General features: G+C 38.5%; 1 protein-coding gene across 1 annotated transcript; it reads right to left on the bottom strand.

Moving 5' to 3' along the window:
• Positions 1 to 473: 473 nt before the first annotated feature.
• LOC140953646 (uncharacterized) lies at positions 474 to 8,958 on the bottom strand. Its single transcript, XM_073403063.1, has 7 exons — positions 8,925 to 8,958; positions 8,023 to 8,259; positions 5,109 to 5,334; positions 4,467 to 4,549; positions 3,751 to 3,873; positions 1,532 to 3,285; positions 474 to 871 (listed from the first exon to the last, which is right to left on the bottom strand). Exons 1-7 carry the CDS (start codon positions 8,956 to 8,958, stop codon positions 704 to 706), a joined length of 2,625 nt encoding a protein of 874 aa, XP_073259164.1. The 3' UTR covers positions 474 to 703.
• Between the last annotated feature and the right edge of the window lie 14,642 nt (positions 8,959 to 23,600).

Genomic DNA, 23,600 nt, shown 5'->3' with positions numbered 1-23,600 from the left:
ATATATTTTGTAAAAATCTGAAAACAAACTGTACTTTGTGAAAGTACTGCAAAAGAGGTTTCATTTGAATGGTCAGGATTTTGTACACAGGCTCAAAAGGTAGAGCCACATCAAAAGACTCCATCATTCACTCTGGGGGTGAAATGGTTCATCATTAAAATATCAACTTTTCAGTGGTTTCTTCTCTTATTTCATATTTCCATCAATTTTCATGAATAACTTTAAATGTGAAATGATGGTACCAACTGTTAATACATGTAAGCTTAAAATGTTTGAATACATATTTTCCAATCACTTGCTGCCAATTAAAAGTAACCTTGCTTAATTGGAAGTAAAACTATTTCCAGTAAGGTTTTTCAAATCACAATAATATCTACTTCTCTTAAAGAAGTTTTATTCATTATAATTAATTCTAAGATCAACGAGATCCCTTTTTAAGCATGTTCTTCATAACCTTGAAGAGAACTTGGAAACGTTGAATAAAAAACCAGTGGGGAAAAGTAGGGAAGTTCAAAAACGACAGAGTTGAGTTTTGATGCTAGTCACTTTAAATTTGCAAAAACTAATAAACCGATGTACTTTAGGTGCATCTAATTGTTCAATAATAATAAGCAAATTTGTGAGCTGCTTGGGTTTAACATATTGAAGTGTAATCCTGCCTGAACAGGAATACTATCAAAAAAACTTATTGTCAGGGACCTTGTTAGACAACCCCAAAATATGCATTCTTGAAAGCATAGTCATAAAGTTTGAACAATTCTCCATCTGCTGGCAGAGGGAGGTTTGGGGTTCCTCTTGGTAAATGTAAAGTATTAGAACAAGTATGGGCCTTAGGCAAGAAATCCGTAGTGATCCTTTTCTTTTGTGTACCCTGGAAAAAATAACAGAGTGAAAATGACTGTTGAGCAATCAAAAATCTCATATACATGTACTGGAAAACAAACAGTAATACATGTAGCAGCACTTCAAAAAACTTGAATTCCAGCTTGTTGTTTGAAGAAGCCGTTCTCACATTTTGCTAGCTTGAGGTCAGTGAATGAGTGCTTGAGGTTACGATTTAGTTAGAAGGTGACTTGCCAGTCCCTTGCCAATAGGGCCAGTACGAAAATCTAGTTGTCCCGGACTACTAAAAAGGACCTTTTTGAGCCATAACCAGGGGTGTGGCAGATAAATATTAATTTTGTACCAGAGAAAGTGTTTTTTTAACGTGAAGCCATTGTAGCCATTTTTAGGCTGCCTCTATACTGGCTACAGTATAATCACACCATAGGATTCCACAAAGTTTTGAACGTTTCAATGTCATTTCTGTGGTTGATACGAGCACAGACCATGGAAAATAAGACTCCTTTGTGCTCAAAATTTGTTGCACTAATTTTTCAAAATACTTTTACTGCTAATCTGCTTTGAAACTTCATAACTATAATTTACAATTCAAAAAAAGGCTTGGTGATGACATTTGCAGGTCTGGTGACACCACCCATAAGCTTGGAGTGGCTAACACAATAGTCATCACTTACATACTATTGTTTACCTGTTCTTCACTGATGTTGTCTTCTGTGGTCTCTTTTGCGGGCACATAGGGAACCATAAAATGAATGCTTGGTTGTTGGGTAAACCCCAACAGTGGCTCTTCACTTGCTCCTGTGACAAATTCCAAGATGTTTTCCAATGTGGTCACTCTACGCCCACTTGCCACATCTCGCAGGTACTTGACAAACTTACTATAAACAGCTTTCTCATACTTTAGACTGTTAGAGCCTTCCTCAGAGAACGTGGGTTTAAGGAGATGAAGGATAAGTGGAACTGTCAATTTGGCATTGTTTTGGGGTGGTCTAAGCAGGTAAAGGAACATTGGGAACTTTCGGGCAAACATGTGAATTCCAAGAGTATCTAGTCCTTGCCGAAGCTTCAAAACACACTTTGAACTTGCTAATTCATCACTAACAAAAATGTCATTCAACAGTTCTTCAGAAAAATACCTTGGTGCCTGCCCATTCTGTAAAAGGGCAATTGCAGCCATCTGCCCTACAAAATAGTAATCCTCTGCTAAGTGTTCCTTAAGTCCATGGTCAAAATATTTTGCCTTGATCTGTTGGTTGAAAAGCCTGATCCACTCTTTTCTTGGACCTCCAATATCTTCAGCCTGCTCACCATAAAACTCTACTTGGAAGGTAATTCTTGGATCTTCCACTGATCGTAGTTCATCAAAGGTTGTTTCCAAGACATTGTCACGGTCAACTGCCATAAAGTTAGTGTCTCCTACGTGCTCTGTGGCATCATCTATAACATCCAAGGGTCGGCCTTGTACAATTTTGCTCTGCAAGTATCTTAACATTTCTGTTGGCTCTGTTATGCTTGCTGATGGAAATTCACTGATAATCTTGTAAAAGAACTCACTGTTCTTCTTCTCTATTTGGCATGTCAGGGACTTATCTCTTTCAGGATCAGTGGTAATTGTCGACTCTTGCGTGTGTTGGGTACTGGTATTTGTACTTATACTTGTACCAGTGAACTCCCCTGTCTTATCATGACATGTAGTGGTACTGGTGGGTCTTTGAGCTGGCCTGTGAGACTCAAGTAAATCTTCATCAAGCCAATCAGACTGATCTTGCCCTGAGTCTGATTCGTTTAAAACAAAGTTGTATGCTTTCTTCATGCGAATGTAGAGAAGCCCTTGTCCGGCTAGTTTCTTTACGACACTGTAATTGTACTCAGTTCCCTCAGCTAGTCTTAACACTGATATTTTCTTCTGGGTTACTTTAACAAAGTCGAAGTCATTTGGTCTTAGTAAACCGTATTCCGATTTGAGGGATGAAACTATTTTTCCACGCACACACAATTCGCTATCATCCTCATTAAGTACCACCATACCTCTTTCCACAATCTTCTCTTTTTTCAATGTTTCAACTTCATCCTCTTCATCGCTTTCTTCGGAAATTGCCCTTAGAAAGGCAAATTCAAATGGCCTTTTCTCGATGTTCTTGGTCTTTTTCGCCGTCTTGTTTTTCGTCGCTGACTCTGCTGTCGCTCTCAGCCTCTCATTTCTGTTGAGTCTTCTGTACAGACCGCGACTGGAGCTTGTGTTCATCATTGATCTTGCCCTTGCAAGGGTTTCGGCGATCGGCGTTGTTATTGCCGGTCTCATTGTACTCGAATCACTTGAATCCGTTCCAGAATTAGTAGATGTTGATGTTTCCACAGTCAGCAACATATCAGATGCCTCTTTAAGAAGGCCAGCCGCCTTCTTTAATTTCTCTTCATCCATAGTGTAACCAAGATGGTCGACTTCAAAGAGCGGGAAGAATTACCCAGTACCGCGCGTTTGTTTTCACTCGTCCCAGTCCCCGAGATTAAATGAATGAGTGCGAACATTGAACGAATATGGGCTGATTGAATTGAATGAATGTATATCGTTCGAACTGAATAAAATGCGGTTGAATAAATTGAATAGACATAAGTGGTCAAATTAAAAATATATGTATATTTTAAATTGAACGAATACGGAAGGATTGGATTGAATAAGTATCAGTGTTCAGATTGAATGACTTTTAGTAGATTAAATTGAACAGTTATTAAATTGAATGATTGGGGATTGAATTGAATGAAAATTGAGGATTAAATTAAATAGAAGTAAGCAAATAGCAAAAAAAGGTATTAAATTGAATGCATTTATAAATATTGAATATTGCTACATTTGGCTTGGCATAACTAAACAAATAACTAAACGAACCAAAGAAAAAACAAACAGACCTTTGTCGTCTGAATCAGAAGATGCGCTTGAGGACGAATCAGCAAAATTATTACTTGAGTTGTCCTCGCTGTCATTATCAGTACGGTTCCTTAATAGTCCTCTTGATTGATCTTGAGGAAGATCTGAAGGAATAGTATTAGGTATCAAGTAATTAGTCGGAAACCCACAAAGAAAAACCACAGTATTTTTAAAGGGAAAAAGGCTCGTTTTCACTAGCGTCGGAGTCGGAGTCGTAATCAGAAGCGCAGATCTTTACAATCTAGTGAAAACAGCATTCTGATTCCGCTTACGACTCCGGCGCTTACGATCTAGTGAAAACTAGGTCGTCAGAGTCGCAAGCAGAATCCATGGACCTAAACCAATCACAAAGCGTAGGAACGCGCATTGTGATTAGTCCTTCCGCTTCTGCTATCGACTCCGATAATCTGGTTTTCACTAGATCGTAGGCGACGGACTCACAAGCGGAGTCGGAAGAAAATGTAAACGTTCTGATTCTTCAGACTTCCGTCGCGATTGTGACTCTGCTTACGACTCTGATTTTTGATTTTCATAACGTCATAAGAGCTCTTGCGACTCCGCTTACGATTCCGACTCAGTCGCTAGTGAAAACCAACCTTAAAAAGAAAACACGGATGAGAGAAAAAAAAGGAAGAGGAAATTAAACAATGTTAATACACTACCAACAAAGAATGGTACCATTTGTGGGAAAACTTACCAGCTTCTTGCTGCACCGCTTTCGCAAGCTCTAACCAGTTAATTGCGTTGGATTCAGTTTCACCAGACTTTTCTTCAGATAATCTAAAGAAAGAATTCAAGGTAAGCAGACGAAACTAGGGGATGCTTTAGACAAAGTTCCCAGAGGATATACACCTAATTGCCATAACGTTGTCCGTCAAAAAAGCGAAAACAACAACAACAAAAGCCAAATACAAATTAATTAACCATGCAAATTACATTTTAATATTTCGATTATCATGAAAACACTTTTGAGGTACGGAGTAATGCTTCAATTTGATATCAGTTGAGCTAATTGTCGAGAAAAGGTAAACTGGCGACCTTAAGGACGCTTTAAAATTCATCCTTTCATCAGCCAAGATCCCTGATTACACTGCCTAATTGATTCGCTGAAGCTTTTTTTCATTTATGACAACGCCATCACAATTAGGTGTAACACTGTCCATAGCTTCATATCTTATCTTGTTTTAATAAGGAATGACGATGAAGGTGTGTATTTTGCCTAACGAAAAACGACGGGGTAATTGGGCCTTAAAATTTCAAAGCCAAGGGGCAAATCAATAGCATTGGTGAACAAAAAGACTACTGACCACAACTTCATAATGAACGCGCTTTCACTTACCTTGTGTTCACATCTCGTAAGTATTGAGCTAAATCATAATTGCCGTTTGCTTGAGCGACATCTTCAGGTAATGGCCTTCTGCTTTTGTAAGAGTTAAAGACAATTGGTCCAGCTGAAGTACTAAACAGCATTTCAACAAACCGCTGAGCATCTTCTTCAGCTGCTGTATATAGCAGTAGCTCGAGGAACTTCACTGATTGCTGTTTTTTTAGTTGAACATAAGAACCTAAAACATGACGATACAGCCTTAGAAGATAAAAAATACACGGCTACCTAGGAAAGTAGTAAATCATTATTATAGCATACCGTGAATAATTTTATTTTAAAGGCCAGCTTCACACATATTTCAGTAACGCTGGTGTTAATATGGGACCCCTAACCGGGATATCTCTCCGTTTCAGACTTGCAATCTTAAAGTCTATCTTGACTCTTTGCAGTCTTTAAGAAAATCGTTAATCCAGCACAAAAAGCCATCTTGGATATCCAAGGCAATAGGCCTTTTGCATTAGTTGATCACGTGATCAACTTTCGGTAAACACGAAAAAAGTTCGCTCTTGAAAAATGTCGTAAGCACGAGCTGAAATAGCCTGCGAAAACATCCGTTTCTTCTCGCTCTTCGCCGCTGGGGACGTTTCGCAAGGAGGAACGTCTGCGACTTAGCGACAGAGATTCCATACTGATGACGCAAATCAATGTTTACATAATGAATCCGGTAGTAATGGGGTTCCAAATATAAATTTGTCCTATTTTTCGTGTCTTCTGGTCGATTTTGGTCAAGTGATGTGTTCATCTGCCAACGAGCTCCAGCAAAACTCAAATGCTTCTTCTAGAGAAGACTATATTCAAGAAATATTGACTGTTTTGTTAGAGATTCTTCGCCTTTACCATTGACCTTTGTGGCCTTTTGTATTTTGTCTGTCATTCGTAATCAATAGCTAAAACAATGTAACTACTCGGTCGACCAATCAGCGCTTCTGACCGGATTCCGGACAGATTTTACGTCATCACTACGGAATTTCTGTCGCTAAGTCGCAGACGTTCCTCCTCGCGAGACGTCCCCAGCGGCGAAGAGCGAGGAGAAACGGATGTTTTCGCAAGCTAGAGCTGAAAGAGCATATCAAAATTAGGTAGCCAGTAAATTTTCAGCCATATATCTCAAAACTAGAAATTGCAACGGGCGCCGAAAATTAGAAGGATTTGTATGAGAAAAACATATCTTGCCACCCAGTCACGATTGAGTGGTTTTCCATACAAATCCTTGTAAATTATGAAATTCTTAAACTGTCGTTGAGTCTTTCCCTTACGTACTTAAGGGCTCAAATTGCCTGTTATTAATTAAAAGGAGATTTGAGACCCGTAATGTTTAAAGAAATATTTCACGGTAGTTTAAAGATTTCGAAATTTACAAGGATTTGTATGGAAAACGATTAAAGCGTGACTGGGTGGTAAAAGTTGTTTTTCTCATACAAATCCTTCTAATTTTCGGCGGCCGTTGCAATCGCCACTTTTTTAGGGCTGAAATTGTACAGGTTGCCTAATTTTAATATGCTCTTTCAGCTCGTGCTAACAAAATTTTCCAAAAGCGAACTGTTTTCGTGTTAACCGAAAGTTGATCACGTAATGCATCAGTCAATTCCAGCTGCACCCAACCCCTTCTCCCCCTGGGCTACTGCGGGACATTTGCCCGCCTTGTCAGTCCCGAGGGTGGGGCATTTGCAAATTTTGCACTGCCCGGGGGCCGGGCATTTGCCAACCCCGAGGCAATTCCCGAGTTTTTGACACACACGCGGTTTCCTATCAGAATATAACTACACAGAAGGTTTTTCAGGAAAAAAAAGCAGATGGGCTCATCTTTCAAGAACAGGAATAAATTGAAGAGGGTTGTAAAGGTATGCTCTCGATTTTATGCATGCATTTCTTCATTGCTTATCAAGCCAGAATTACGGAGCGAAATCCGGAGCTATCGATGTGAATCAATGTTTTATGGTCATTGAATCAAATTTCTGTTGATAATTATTATTTGAAAAACATCCTTTCATATTTATATAACTATTCATAACATATAACTTTACAGCGCTCTATAAATTTTAATGTGAATAATTTTATATCAATACTAACACCATAAACTGGTGCATGTCGTCGAGGCGTGAAGTCTTAATTAGAATCCTAGCGTTATTACAAAGGAAGACGTTAATTGAAACAAAAAATCGCAAATTAAAATGCTTAAAACGGCATTATTCGACTGTGCGATCAATGAAAAATGTTGCAGTGCTGACGGAAGACGGGGCATTTGCCCTCTTTTTTCGTTCCCACCCCGGGGGATTTGACAGCTCAAGAGTCCCCATCCCCGGGAATTTGCCATCGAAGGCAAAAAAAATGCTATTGCCCGGGAGTCAGCCAGGGGGGGGGGGGGGGGGGGAGGAGGGGGCTGGGCGCGGCTGGAATTAACTGATACATAATCAACTAATGCAAAAGGCCTATTAATCTTTCAAAAAAACATTGCGTGATCTATAGAGTCGAAGGCCCTTTTGTAGTCGAACAAAACAACTCTGACAGCGGAGCCAGTTCCGTCAGTGCGTTTGGTCCAGCAGTGAATTATGCTGAGTAACGCGTGCGTAATAGAGGACTTAGGGTATGGACCAAGTTAAAATTTATACGGATATCCTCCTTTGTAACAAAAACTACACAGTAATGTAAATGAAACAACTTAATTGCATAAAGACGAAGGACAAGTTATGGCTTGAAAATTGGATTTCTTACTCATTTAATCAGACAGAACAGCACAATCGTATGATTCTAAACGCTTGAATTGGTCAATTCGTTGATTTCAGAAACGAAGTAGGGGTATTCGGAACTATCGAACGATCATCATCTCATATGTGATTTGCGGACCAAGAGAAATTTTTCTTCTTACCTGCGTCTTGCAAGTTAACTGAACTGTAAGAGTCACCAATACTACACTCATTTTCCACTGAGAAGCCGAACTGTTCCGAAAACGAACTAAACAATGGGTAGAGTTGGTTCGGGTTGTCAACTAGCTCTTTAACCTCCTTTGGAGGCGTTTTAGCATGATAGGTAAAATGAGTCTCCCCCAGAAAATCGCCTGCATCGGTCCAAGCGGTAACTTTAACAGTGCCAGGTAGCAGACGAGCTGAAATGTAAAAATAGCAGAGACGTAATGAAAAGTATATCTTTGATGGATTAAGGTCTCGCTAGGGCCAGCTATAACTGGCTGCGGTCCTTATGGTGCCCACAGCGACCTTTCCTATCCAGTATTTATTCTCTCCTTTAAGAAGTTAGCAAAAATAAGAACAACCGGCCAATCAGATCAGATCAGGCTCCTGAAGAAGAGACTTATTGACGAGATCAAGCAAAACTAACTACGAGAGAACGACTGGAGAACTGACAATTTGACTAACAATAGACGACTGTTTAACTGTGGCAATAGACGGATCGAAACGCACCAATTACTGATTACGAGTCTTCATAGCCAATAACATCACGGCTTAACTGACAGACGACCAATAACATCGCGACGTAATTGACCAATCAGATCAACAACCAGAGTATAATACCATCAACTGACGTGATACAACTCACTTTGACTCTAAAGATGACTACCGCACAGGTTGTCGAAACGTCTTTCACAATAGAACACGTTGTTAACAAGTAACAACCTGATTCATCTTTTTCCTGGTGGTAAAACATGCATGAAGCTGTCTAGCCAGCAAGTGACGCAGCGAGCGGAGCTTTAATTCTTTGCTCCCTTTTCGCAGTTCAGGAAAGTAAAGGGACAAGATTTTCATCCGAGTATACCAGTTGAGGGTCCTTCGACCTGCTGAACATCCATAGTCACAAGTGGGACAAGAAAAGGTATCCTTCAGTATAGTGTGAAGATAGCCTTAGACGGGCAAAGACGGGAGCGAGATACATACATATACATTCATACGCTTATTCAAAGCATCTAAAAACAAAGGTGAATATATCTAACAAAAAATGTTTTAAAAAAGGGAGTTTAAGAGGTTGGGCCTACGTAAAGAACTCCCAAAAGAAAAGTCCAAAATAATATTCAATAAATATTAAAAATCTACTGTTAAAAATTTACATACAAAGGGTAAATAAAAATATAACCAATAAAGAATAAAAAGAGAATGCTACGAGATATCTAAAAATGATTTTAAAGAACGCTTAAAACATACAAAATTTCCCGCCCGGACAACCAACTCAGGTAAACCGTTCCTGGTTCTTTTACAATTCTAATAAAAAATGAATATTCGTAACAGTTACAACTAGATGCTTTAAATGGTAACTAATAACTATGATTGCTTCTTGTTCTTTTTGAGGCAAACTGGAAGAAGTCTTGAAATTCTAGATTTTCTAGACAAAATACACATCTGTTGCACTGTTAAAAATGGCACACCGCTCCTTGTAGTGCATTACGCCCCTCTTTTGTCCGAGGGCCAGCTCGACGCTCTCCTTTGAACCTTTTCCAAGCAAAACCATGTCCTTCCATAGGAGAGGGCACCACTCCCGCAATGGAAAATTACCTAAACTTAAGCTGATGTTGCAGGTAAGCAGTAAGAAGTCCTTTTTTGTTATTAACATACTTCTGATATACGCCATGCTTTGCACATGTACATGTTGTGCCGATATATAATAGCATTAAAGATATGTTATTCACCGACTGGGAGGTCCGTATTGGGAGAAACTGTGTCCGAGGTCTTGAGTACCGGCCGAGGGCGGTACTCAGACCGAGGGCACGGTTTCTTCCAATACGGATTGACCTAGGCCGGTGAATAACATTTTCATTTGTTTCCAACTGAGATTTAAAAGTTTCAGGAAAATTTTCCTTCACTCTCCAACCTATGTGTGTTGAAGTGGGAAGTAGGACAAGTTAAGATCAAGCGCTCGATCGATTGCAAACCAAAACAAAACATTACAACATGATTTTTAGCTCGGTAATTTATATTATGGCACTTACTGCTCTCTTTTAGAATAAAAAAGGTTTTTGTGTCTTGCTAGACAATTCATAATCTGAGTGTCAAACAGGGATAAAAGAATTGAGGAGCTTGATATTAAAAGCCGCAGGAAAAAAAAAACAGCAAGGATTTTCTTCGGCTGAATAATTCAAAAATTGCTTTAAGATTAGTTCAATCGAGTGGGATGAAAACTGCAAAACGCTTTGTAAAAATAGCTATCTGCAAATACCAACTTTAAGGTTTTGAATTAAATTCGAATAAAAGAAGGCGATGTGAGTAACAACTTACAAGCAAAGAAATGAAAATGGCGATAACCAACTGCTGGAAAAGTGATTAGTGATGTTTATTCAAGATTGAAAGTTAAATGCAATCATTGACAACAACCTTTTCTGATAAGTAGAAAACTAGCGAGGCAAAATTCAATAAAATACGACAGAATCTAGATTCATACAGCAAAAATGGAAAACAAAACCACAAACAGTGCAAAAATGTTCAATAAACGGTGCATAAAAGCAAGATTGCAGTACTTATAGCGCGGTTATAAAGCTAGTGGAGCGACAACACGAGCCACCTGTTTTGCTTTACTTTAGCGGTTTTCCTGGCTGACTTGTTTGATTCTCCCTTCAGATTTTTTCTCTGAATAATAAAATTCACTTTTCCCTAGCTAATGCTAATAATAGCGTAAGTTTTAAGAGAAAAACGGTTTGAAAATGACGGTTTCTGCTCATTCACAAACAACAAACAAACTTGTGAATGAAGCTGCCAACGATTCCGCCCGGGTTAGCGGGCAAGATCATAAAATACCGCCCGCTCTCGGAACCAATCAGATTGCAGGATTTGGAGGATTCCGCCCGCTCGCAAGGTTGGAAAAAAATAATTAAAAGTTATTGGATGAGGCTGAGTAGGATATTCTGCAGTGCGAGGAGGGTACTATCCACCAAGGCCGAGGTGGGTAACACCATCCGAGATCCGCAGAAGTCTTCATATTCTACGAAAGCCGAATTCAATAATTTCTATATTATTCATTCAAAATAAATCCAAGTTTAAACAAGCTAAAACATGCTTACCTCCGTCGACGTTAAGTTCATAGCGGAGCTCCACACGCCGCGCGAAGCGCGGAGCCCCACAGCTAAGGAAATGTGGTAGTCTACCCATCCGAGAAATTTGGTAATCACGTGACCGTACACCGAGCGACTGTCCGTCCGCACCACAGGCATACCAATGTAAAATAACTCAATCAACAGGTATGGGAACCCAAATGCAACTCAAGGTTTTATTTGGAAGGAAATCACAAGGCCGCCCGAACTTTTAGAAAGAAAAAACAACAACAAAGTGGTGTCTTTTTCGGCGTTATTTTTCATGTTTACACTAACGTGGATAACAGAGAAAGAGCTAGAGCGAGTTATTGAAAGCAAAGGAGACGAATTTCGTTGGAAGAAAAACATGGAAATTCAAAGCGGCGGTGACAAAATGAGACATGCTAGCGGCCAGCAAGGTGAAAATGAGCGGCAGTGAAAAATAAAAGCGAACATGAACACAGGAAACAAAATATTGGGTAAGCACATACGACAATTCCTCCATAAAAATAGTGTGTAACTAAGAGGTTTTACGTTTTAGTCGTACAAACAGCGTTGTTGTCGTGCAAAACAACGGCAAGGGAAAGACAAAAAAGCCTGCTGTTTTTTTTGCTAATTAGAAGAAAAGGTGTGCTGCACGTACAATTTGTTTTTTTGCTAATTAGATCTATTAGTCTTGAAGTCATTTTCATTGTCGTCCCCGTTTAGCATTACACGATTTAATTTTTTTGTTTACACGTATTATTAGCCCTGGCTAAATCTATATATTATCGATAGTGCATCTTTATCGGGAAGTTTAGGAAATAAAGGGTTGTTCAGCTCCGCAAATCTTTTCCAAATAGCAGATACCGTCGGTCGAGTTGTCTTCTTGCTTTTCTTGCTATGCTTTTAGCCAATAGAACGCCTATTTCTTCCTCGTGAAACGAGTGAGATGTTCCACAATTTTGTATTCACTACCAAAACAACTCATCCTCATCTTCACGTCTTCTCAATTAACTGTTCAATAATTAGGCAATGCTGCTGCACGATTGACGTCATCATTTCTTATATCACAAAATTGCTCCAAATTTGGTCGACGGTCGCTGGTTATGATGAATTATGCGTGTAATGTTAGCCAATCAGAAACAAAGAAATGGTTTAAATGCATATAATAATAATAATAATAATAATAATAATAATAACAATACGCATGGCAAATATAATAATAATAACAACAACAACGGGAACTTTCACGCGAATCGCAGTATGTCATGGGCCAACATAGTCACACAAAATTGAAGAAAGCAATGTTTCACTTACAAGGGACGATTCCAGTTAAAGTGGAAGAGTTCATTATCCTCTGTGCCACAACACTTGCTACTCCAAAAAAATCCACTCTTCCTGACGATACATCTTCCGACAACTCTTTACGGAAATTGAAGTGAAATGGATATCTTCCCTGTTTAGATCAAAGAGAGTGTCGCGCAGAAAAATTAGTAAAACAATGTTATCAATACTAACAATAATAATAAATCCCCAGCAGCAGTTGTTAATAATGATGATGTTAACAAAAGCAAGGAATAACATAAATTATTTGCCTGAAGATGAGGGGCTGCCATATGGAATACTCGACTACCAGAAAGACTCAGGAATTAAAGGGCGGTGAAATATGTAACGAGCAAACAATTATGAAAATACAAATGTTCATGTTACCGGAAAAAAAAAATTCAAAAGTCAACTGAAGACTGGCTCGTCTCGGCAGCGGCAGCAGTAGCAGTAGCAGCAGGAGCAGTAGCAGTAGCAGGACTTTGAGTAGCAGCAGCAGTAGCGGTAGCAGCACCAGCAGCAGGAGCAGTTGTCGTCGTTAGTGGTAGTGGTAGTGGTACTAGTAGTAGTAGTAGTGGTAGTGGTAGTGGTAGTGGTAGTGGTAGTGGTAGTGGTAGTGGTAGTGGTAGTGGTAGTGGTAGTGGTAGTGGTAGTGGTAGTGGTAGTGGTAGTGGTAGTGGTAGTGGTAGTGGTAGTGGTAGTGGTAGTGGTAGTGGTAGTGGTAGTAGTAGTAGTAGTAGTAGTAGTAGAAGTATCATTATTTAGTAGTGACAGAATATTAATGGTAAGTCCTCCTTACCTCTACGCTGCCTGATTTGGGGATAATACTTGTATCTTCCACATCTGGAGCAATAAAAGGGCGGTAGATTTGATAATCCTCAGTGATTTTTGTGTGCTTAACATCGAGCTAGTAAGTTGTTTAAATGAAGTTAAATTTATTTAACACAATTAACAACGAGGAGCGCGGACCTGGTCCGCGGTCAGTCGATTGGCTCAAGCGCAGTGAGCCTTGCTTGCATCACCTCCATGTGCTAAGTACAGCGTTTTCCTGGCGGCCACTCTCTTCGTTTAGCCTTTGGATCATTCTTTTAACCAGTTATCTTCCTATAATTTCCAACGTCAAGAGTAATGATTGTTCTACAATTTTAAAAAATGCAATTGCAGATACTAATGTAAATAAATAGAATACTCCATAGAATACAAGCGGTAAAGCAGGAATTAGCAGTTAACTTTTGAAAACTACCCTCTCTTATTAACAACGACCAGACAGGTTTTTTGAAACGAAAATTCAATTTGGAAAACATTCGTCTGAAAGGAGCTAAGGAGCAGAATATCCTCGGCCTCCTTCTCTTTTAAAAAAGGATTCGACACGATAGAATGGCCTTTAATTCGAAGCACTCACATTTTTTTTTTCTGTTTCGGTGCTAGTATCGTAAGTTGGGTAAGCCTTTCTTATAGTGGCCCGGAAATTTGTGTGTTAAATAATGGATGGGCTAGTGACTTTTTTTAACATTCAAGAGGGGTACGACATGGTTGCCCTCCCCCTTTTTTATACATTTTAAAGTGTTATAGCTTTCGCAGACTTACTCTAATAGGAAAAATAACAGTTTTTTTTAAAAGGAAACTTAAGATGCAGTCGATCGGTAGGTCGACGACGACGACACTGAATGTAAACAAACAAGTAGAAGTAGTAGAACTGTGATGTTCGTTCGCAACAAAGTTGTTTTCGCAAAGGCGTCTTTTAAAACGATGCAAGATCTTATTTTATAAGCCGTACGTCTACTTTCATTGACGATGAAGAATTTTTAGTATTGTCTGACCTTTTCGAATGGAAAAATCTCTGCTTTCCGTACGAAGATTATTCAACTTTCAACCTGAATGAGATGACCGAGTCCGAGTGTCTGTCAGAGTTTAGATTTGGAAAAAGAGACATTCCGATGCGATAGCTGTTTTCCATATAAAGTTCATTTCCTCTATATTAAAGATATATGATTTGCCTTTCCTAAACACGTACAAATAAATTTATCACTTACGAGTTCGCTCGCTCACCGTCCACAGCTCAGTTGTCTTCGAAGTAAACACAATTCATCAGTCGAATTTTTAATCTACATCGCTTGTTAGGAGAAAAAAGAAAGGATACCTCGACTTACGAGCATAAAAAAATACAAAGCCCTTGAAAAATGTCTTAAAACAGGTAGTTATACCTGCCGAGGCTTGTGGATTGCAGGACGACGTGATTCCACTGTGTTTGGCGTCGTCGACGACACCACGACGACGAAATTTGCTAATCGCCCTTGCGCAGTGCACGGTATCTCACTTCCGGTCGTCGTCGACAAAGTCGTCGTCGTGGTTCTTAAATTCCCTATTGTCTCGACGGGTGAAACAAGTCGAAAAAAGCGTCTTCTCCCCGAAGGCTATATAAACAAGTAAATGGAAATTTTTCTTTGATATTGAGTTGCAAGAGCATGGAGGAGCGCTTGTGTTGACAAGCAACTTCAATAAGAAAGAACTTGAAAAGGTTTGGAAAATAAGAGCATTTTCATAAAAAAAGTACTCACTATTGTGAAAGCAGTAATCGGCTCCTGTGAAAGTTAATTGCGAGGGGAAAAAAACAAGTGAAACACAATTTGTCGACCAAAGCATTTGGCACAATTTCATGATAACTAAAGAATAGATGACCGCCCAATTTTCTACCCCGACTGGTTCCACAAAGAGGTGACAACAAACATCGGACAATTTTTTGAGTTGGAATGGCTTTCAGATTAAATACACAGTCCAAGTCTGTCTGTTGAAGTATTTTGGACTAATAATTTCAATAAAAGCCCTTTGGAACACTTGTCAAAACAGCTCTACATAAGTAGTACCGTATAGGAAAAAACGTCTACAAAATTTTAAAAAATCTCTTGTTGAAAGTCGGCTAATCAACTCGGCATTTAATTGTCTCAAAAATGTACTTCCCCTATACCCGCAGTCAACATAAATGGATGATGGACAACGGTATGAGCGATGAACTGCAATGGTCTAAGGCGTACACTGTATCCTCAAAATACCCTGAAAGTACACGGATGATGGAGTTCCAGTTAAAATTTCTCCATAGAACGATTGCCACTAATGACTTTCTGACCATAATCTGACCAGAAAACTACCCTAATTGCGATTTTTGTTGAGATGTGGCAGAAACGCTTGCGCACATTTTTTGGTTCTGCACTAAGATCTCCTCTTTCTGGAGATCATTAATTTTAAGACTCATTTCTTTTGCGAGGTTTTGCCTGCTCAGTATATACTACACGTGTCAGTAGCAAATGGTCTTGGGCCTTTATTGTGTGTACGAGATGTAATAAATTACTGAAATTAATAAAGTTATCTTCTGAAACTACATTTAAAAAATGAAGGAATTGAATTGGCCGGTTTGAATGAATACAATCGAACCTCCACCTTACGGTCACCTCTCCACAACGGCCACCTCTCTACAACGGCCAAATTTTCTTTTGTTCATGGACGGACAGTCCATACGTTGACTCTTGTTTAAGACTCTCTACAACGGCAACGGCCACTAAAGTGTGTGCCCAACTGCCAAATTAACACCTCGACAACGGCCAGAATGTTCACAAAATTTGCTCGCGTTGATGATTAATCGCGGCAATCGCATTTTAATTGTGTTTCATTTATACTGCTGCAGTACGCATATCAGAACTGTCTACAATACTTATAGCGAGTGTTGCGACAGCAACTATTGCGAGTTTTGTTCGTTTTGACATGATAACAATCTGGTTCAAAACATTATTTAACTATTGTTGTGTTTTATTCTATCTTCTTATATAATATGATTGGATTACCATTATGGCATACAGTAAGCATGAACTTGGCACAATAAACGTGTTTTACTTCCCTAAAAAAATTGTCATATTACACCCCTTCACATAACACCCACCTCTCCACAGCGACCACTTCCTCCTGTCCCGAAGGTGGCCGTTGTGGAGAGGTTCGACTTTTAACAGAAGACACAATAGCTCTAAGTTTGTTACAAGTAAAACCTAACCTTACGTCTCGTTCAGTTTGTGGTTTTGTTGTTTTGCAGACTCCCTACGATTTGTATTCAGTGAAATTAAATTATACAAAGTTCTTCTATTCCAATTTCCGGAAGGTTGCTCACTTTCTGCGAAAAAAACTTTCCTTTATAGCCTGTAAATTTTTTCTAGTTGAATAACTGCCCGCAGGAAACTTGGCGCGAAACACACGCACCTCTGTGGCTTAATTTTGATTGGACAAAATATTTTACTCAGAAGTGAAAAACGCCGTCCGCTGCTCTGATTGGCTCGAACTCCTTTACGTATAAAATCAGTAACGGACATGGGTTTCCAGTGACTGAGTATTTCTAAGCAGGCACATGTGTGTTATAAAACCGGTGCTTTGAAACCCAGCATTTCGTATAAAGCTAATAATCACATTAAAACCAGAATCGGAACCATGCTAAATCTAACGACTCAGCCCCAAAATATGTCTGTAAACAAGCTAATCACATACAGAAAAGCTGGGCGAGTGAAGCGGGATATTATATTGATTTCAGTTACTTAACCATTGCAGAAGGAAAAAACATGTTTTACACTGGCAAACTTTTCCGAGGTAAATTCGGTTACACCCTAATTAAGACGCAAGCCCTAAAAAAAACTTGACAGGTACAGTACTGTTGTACTGTTGTTCTCCTACAGACCGACCAGCTGATATTATGTGACAAATATTTTTTTTCCTATCATTATTCTGCAATTTGTAAGAAGCTGCAATACTCGTCACAAATCGTTGAAACAGACACCGTTTCATTCTTGAATTTTCTTACTCAAATATACCCCTCTCCTTCCCCAAGGCGTATTTTGGAGCACTGATACGACTGTAACACACAAATCAACATTGGGGAAGGGGAAACGCATACGTGTTTCACGATTTTTAACGAGTATTGTAGCTGTGTCAATCTTACAAGACACTGAAACGGTGTCTCAAAAAACGTTCTGTGTATCGAGAAAACGCAGGGAAATAGATCAAGCCGAGAACACTCACTTTCTAAGGATTCTTGGTCACTTTCTGATATTCCACTTGTGAGAACGGGACTGTCATCATCCGAACTGCTCCTATCTTCGTGACTCTACAGTTAAAAAATATGTGCAAATTTTATATATATATATATATATATTTTTTTTTTTTTTTTGCGACACAGCATATGACGCGGTTCGCCGTTTGTAGTAGATGTGATCTTGTTTTATTTTTATTATTAGTTTTCTCATCTTCACGTAAGCTGGATGGGAGTCGACAGAAACGTTTGGAACCAAATAAAACGCGTACGACGAATTCCCCTTCCGAGCGTTAGGTTTCACGTCTATTTTAAAGGTGACTTTTGATGACCAGCGACCATTTGGAGCCCCACCTCCAACCTTCTTTATTACCTTCAAGGTTGCCTCATTCCCGGGTTGATTGAGAGCACAGATTCTGGTGGGACTTTGTAATTAATTTACTCACAGCTTTAAAATTACACAGTCTTACTTGTTGTTCCAAAATATAGAGGTTTGAATTCGCATTTATCTTCGCCCTGATTGTCTTTCCATCCCAGATGCGAGATCCACCAAAGTCAAATTCCTTTCGATCATTATTAACTTTTTTTGAAGCTGCACACCTAAAGCTGGACCTAGCAAGACAAAAATACAAGTGTATTTTAGCGTTGGTTTCCAGTAACCTGTCAACAAATTTTGAACAAACTTTCATGCAGGATGACAGGGAAAAGAAGGGATGCCGTTGTAACTTCTATGCAATGACTCTCATATGACACGTGGTGCAAAACTAATTAAAAAACAAGATTGTAGGTTATGATCAAAATACAGTTAAAAGTACATGTAAATTGAACAGAAGATTGATAGGAGAGACAACGAAAATCACAGTTGCTCATGTTGCTCAATTGCTACCAATTGAATTAAAACATAAAATAGATAACAGAAAAATGATAAACAGTACACTAGCATTTTGAAAGCTAATTTTTTTTATCATCATCTTTGTTAAACAAAACTTCAATTCAGTATTTTACTAACACAGCAATGATTAATAATCTCCATACAGTATTAATTAATAAGGAAATATGTGACATGTCTTGCATAACAAAGATTCATTTGATCCATGCAAAAAGTGCAACATTAAACACATAATGGCTGGTCCTGAGGGAAACAGTTAATTTCAAGAGAAATACATTTCAAAAACATTGTGATTCATTGTTTGATGTGATGTGACCTCAAAGTAACCAATGAGAGTGTGCGCTGTTGGGAAAATATGTTCACCTTTATACCGGATATACCGTATTAATTCAAACAGGCACCCAACCTCGAATTAGCCCCCAACCTAAAATAAGCGCCCACTAACACCCCACCACCTCCCCCTCCTACTCAAACTCAAACAGTGGTCTAGATTGCCTGACATCCATCCAGCAAGCTGTATCTGCTTCTTGGGCAAATTGAAATTGAAAAAGTACTAATAAAGGACTTCCACGAAGACGGAGATTTCTTTAGAGTATTTTACAGGAACCTTGCTTTGCTACATCTTTGCATTTTGTTATTACCATAATTTATTGTTTTGCTGCAAAATAAACATACTACACTTGCTGAAAATGGTGAAAATTTAATAAGCGCCCAGCCTTGTATAAGCGCCCACTCTCAAGGTCCAAAAATTTAATAAGCGCCCAGGGCGGTTTATTGAATAAATATGGTAACAACATCTATTAAGTGGCCCGCCATCAGTACAACCAACTATAATGTAGGTGAAAACAAACAGAAAATGTGAAAAGAAAGCCTGGGCAGAAAACACCAAAAGTCCTTGGATCGAGGGGACTGCAAGCCTGCCCTGCAGAGACAATGTCAACTGTAATCAGGCCATAGTTACACAAAAACCCACGTCAGACACTCCCTCAGTTACTCACCAAAACCCCCATAAAGATCCACCAGAAGACTGAAGAAGAAATGCACACCATGAATCCTCTATAAGGCCCCACAGGGGCTTATTTATTTCAAGCCCATTTGGAAGGGGGGTGGGGGGCCTAATAGAGGCCGGCAGCTCATTTTGGAAGGGAGGGGGGTTACTTTTCTTAAACAAAGATGATGGTATCAGTTCTCCCTATAAAGAACTAGAACACAAAGTGGAAAAGCTCTGCATGCAGGTACAGCACATGTATTAAAAAGGTTGGAGGTCACGCAAATCTGAACTTTCCGTTCGTTTTAAAATACAACATCCTGTATCAGTTCACAGGAATTATTAAGTTCAACAGCCGTGATTGATTAATACAGTCTATCATTTATTAGTGAAGAATAATTAAGGCATAGGAGCAAGGGCTTATTAACAAGGGGGGCTTATTGGAGGGAGGGGGGCTCCATAGAGGATTTACGTACCGTATTAAATTTGACAGGAAGTTAATAGCAGCCAGTTTGAGCAGTAAAGGAGGTTGGGATATCCCCAATATCTACCTTCCCTCACTTCAATGACAGGCCCTAGTTCCTAAGGTCAACGTCTCTTTATAATCATGGCCTCAACAGTCCCTTTAAGGCCAAGGTTATTCTGTGAACACGATAATTTAACAGTTGCCAAAAAAAAAAATTGACAACAAAATTTTGAACGTTTTATTAGCCATGAAAATCAGGAAGTGTCTTAATCCCGTGGCAAAAAAATACTTTCACCCAGATTGACTCACCTCTCTTTTTCTAAGTAAGGGAAAGTCTCTAAAATTTTATCCTTGACGCTGTCTTGTGTCATCCTGGTAGAAAGCTCAATAACAGATCTATCTGGAAGGTTACGCATCTCACTGAATGAAGTGCACTCATCACCAAATTTTATAAGAATGACTTTTCTGGAAAAAGAGTTGCTTTTAGATTTGTTTTCTTTACGAGCACTTGCATCTGGCTGGGCCATAACTTGCAATCAGTTTTGTGATAAATTATTCTCCCCTACAAAAAATAAAAAAAAAATACTTTAATTGCACACTTTCACATATAAATTTGAAGAAGGACTTACTGGCTTTTCAAAGTAAATTATAAATATAAATATGCATCGTCAGTAGTTAAATCTCTTTTTTTTTTTTTTAATCTCTAGTATTGTTATTTTTATTTTCTTTTGTTTCATCTCAACATACCCTAAAACCAAAAGAAAAACAAAAAACAAAATATATTTAATATGAATGTTACATATATGTTATTATTACTATTATCGTCGGTCACACTTGTAGTGATATTAAAGTAATTAAATGTACCATGTGATTTTAGTTGACCCTTTTGCAACAGCCATCTGTAGCAAAAATGCATTCTTTACCAAATCCAGACCTTTTGAGACTGCCTTTTCACCCTTCCACATGAAAAAACATAAATCAATAATGCTAGAAATGATCTTTGCTACACTGATATATTAATAATAAAGGGACCATTAATTTTGATCCTGCTAATTGGATGCATTAAGGATATAATCTGATTTAAGCACATGCTTGAACACATTTAGCCAAAATTTAGACTTTGCTGTTGCCAAAAAATAATTTATTTCAGTTGAGATTTCTTTCTACAGGGTTCACTGGCTGGCTATCTTTCCAGGAAAGTGTTAAAGTTAAACGTTTGTAGATTTTTTGTGTGTTGTTAAAAATATAACTCTACATCTGGTAGGATGTCGTTAGAATTTCCAAAGTTCTTGGTGCCTCTGCAAAGATTCATGTTTCCTGAATAGGCTGCTTACCAAACTTATAACTGTTTAAGTTATATAAGCTCAGTGGGTTCAGAAATCCATTGTTCGGTGGAACAAAACTACCCTGGCATCTTTCAAAAAGCGTTTTACTCAGCTGATGAGATTCCATCTGACATTATTATGCAAAAAAAATTATCAATGGAAACTTTTTTACACAAAATATAATTAACAGAATGAAAGAAGATGCCATTTTCACTAATAATTTTTAGTTATTGCAAGGGGAAATGCCACACTAGCAAGACACTAAAACAGTGGTAGAGAATTCCCAGAAACAAATAGACTGTCAGCACTAATCCACAGCCTGTTACCATAACAGAGCAAAATTCTTTGAAAGACAATTATCATCATCTTTTCTACCTATAAAACAATATCATTACTTTTTAAGAATATGATGATTGATATTATCATGGAGAACTAAATTCAAACTCAGTATATAAAGAAATATATATTAAAAAAAAAAAAAAAAAAAAAAAACAGCTGATCCCAAGAAATTAAAAAACCCGAATGAGAAAGTTGTCTGTATGCTCATAAATATTTTTTTTCAACTAAGTGTTGGCCTCATTTATATAAACAAGATTACTTTCAATGTAATATTCAGGTCCAAAAAAGATCGTGTTAGCTGCTTAGCACTGCAGTAGAAATTTAAAAGTATGAAGAGCAGCCTCCAACCTCAGCCTTTATAGAGCCCACTCCCTGCAACTCGACTGAGCCAAGAGACATTACTTAAGCCTCCTCTCGCTCTGTTATTTTTTGTGTGGTGTTTCTAGAAGGGGTTTGAGGGTGGGAAGGGATATGCATTTCTTTTACATATTTCCTGGATGTAAATAGGCCACATGTGAGTTCCAAGACCCCTCACTTTCAAAATGAGGCCAAGTGAACAACCTTTCAGGATGAAAAATTATTTCCATATCAAAGGCTGAGCACTTAACCTAGTTTTGATATAGAGGCCCGGGGGAACTGGGAAATGGCCTGTTGTTACTGGCATCTATTAAACAGGGAGGTCATAAGAGGTGCTCTTGTAGATGCACCATCATTTAATCACATTTTACTTTATGTTATTGAAAACTTACTTCGTGAAACGATAAGTATATTTCAATTATAAATCTTAAACATGCAAAAGCGAGAATGTAAGACTATTAAATGTGCATGAAATACATTCAAATGTGAAAGGCATACTGTCCATACATCTCATACATTGTACATTGTGAGCTTTCTTACTATTATTAAAGATTTTCGTAAGCTTAATTAATGAACTTAGCTTCCAGCATCAACACATTTGCTTTGTAGTCATGGTTGTGATGTACCGCCCAGGTGAAGTCTTAAAAGCTTACTTCTCAGTTACAAAGTACAAATGAAGATTAGGTTTTAAAATACTCACATTTGAAATTGGCGAAACGATTTCACTGCGATTTTTGCGGTTTTCCATCGTCAGAAGGCAAAATAACGTTTTTAACATAAGCCACTATTTATTCACTCTACTTTTGGTCCAGGAGCACAAGGTAATAAAACAAAAAACCGCACAGCGGCTTATGGATAGAAGCTACGAAAGCCCGGTGCGGGTTCTTACATGTCACACATGGATATTGAGTATCACGTGACCATTCTCGAAAAGCACCCTCTTAACCCGTTTTCAAATGTCCACTTTTTTTGCTTTAAAAACTTTTAGTAGTTAAAATGAGGAACTTAGAAGCTTCATTTAAACTCGAAAAAAAATTAAATGAGACTTATAGCTCTCCCTGAATCAGCCGAGATTTATAGAAACTGTGATCGTCCACTTCAAGCTAGAAGTCAGGGGGAGATGCCCAGTGCTTGGCCTTCTAACAACTGCTATCCCATATACATTTACTTATAGTGAAAGCTATTGCTACGACTTTTTCGAATCATTTGACGGTTGAAATTTTTCTATTAACTGAGGCGCATTTAGGCGACGATCGTGAAACCTTCCTTCCTTCCTTGACTAGGGACTCGTCAGATAGTTGGCTCTGCAACGCAGAGGCCGATCGCGAGTTACTACAACGCAGAGACCGAGTTACATTGGAAATTGAGCAACAGATAGAAAGAAATTTGGCAGTGACTAGGCAAAATTAAGTAATAAGACCTAGCTACTGGGATCGCAGGTCGTGATCGAACCAAAGCCGGAGGTCATACGAGTTCTATAATGATAAACGTTTATATTTACTAGAAAATGAAGAAATTACCTGTTTGTGGCTGCTATTGCCTTGAATGCATCCAAAAAAATGAGAGATAGAAGAGGTGCAAAAAAAAAACGATCTCGGAGTAAAACGTCCAATCTTCAGTAAGTCAATTAATACAAACTAAAGTGGCATTACAATGATATATTTATGGGCAAGTAATAAAAGTATCACGGGAAACTAATGCTGTCA

The sequence above is a fragment of the Porites lutea genome, chromosome 12, assembly GCF_958299795.1.
Source record: "Porites lutea chromosome 12, jaPorLute2.1, whole genome shotgun sequence".
In the NCBI taxonomy this organism is placed as follows: Eukaryota; Metazoa; Cnidaria; class Anthozoa; order Scleractinia; family Poritidae; genus Porites; species Porites lutea.
This window is presented reverse-complemented; position numbering and strand designations above follow the sequence as displayed.

Coding starts and splice junctions, on each gene's coding strand:
- LOC140953646 (XM_073403063.1), bottom strand. CDS start 8,958: ATGGATGTTCAGCAGGTCGAAGGACCCTCAACTG. Junction 8,260..8,924: donor GGTCGAAGGACCCTCAACTG/GTATACTCGGAT, acceptor TTTACATTTCAG/CTCGTCTGCTACCTGGCACT. Junction 3,286..3,750: donor TTCTGATTCAGACGACAAAG/GTCTGTTTGTTT, acceptor CGCTCTTTGAAG/TCGACCATCTTGGTTACACT.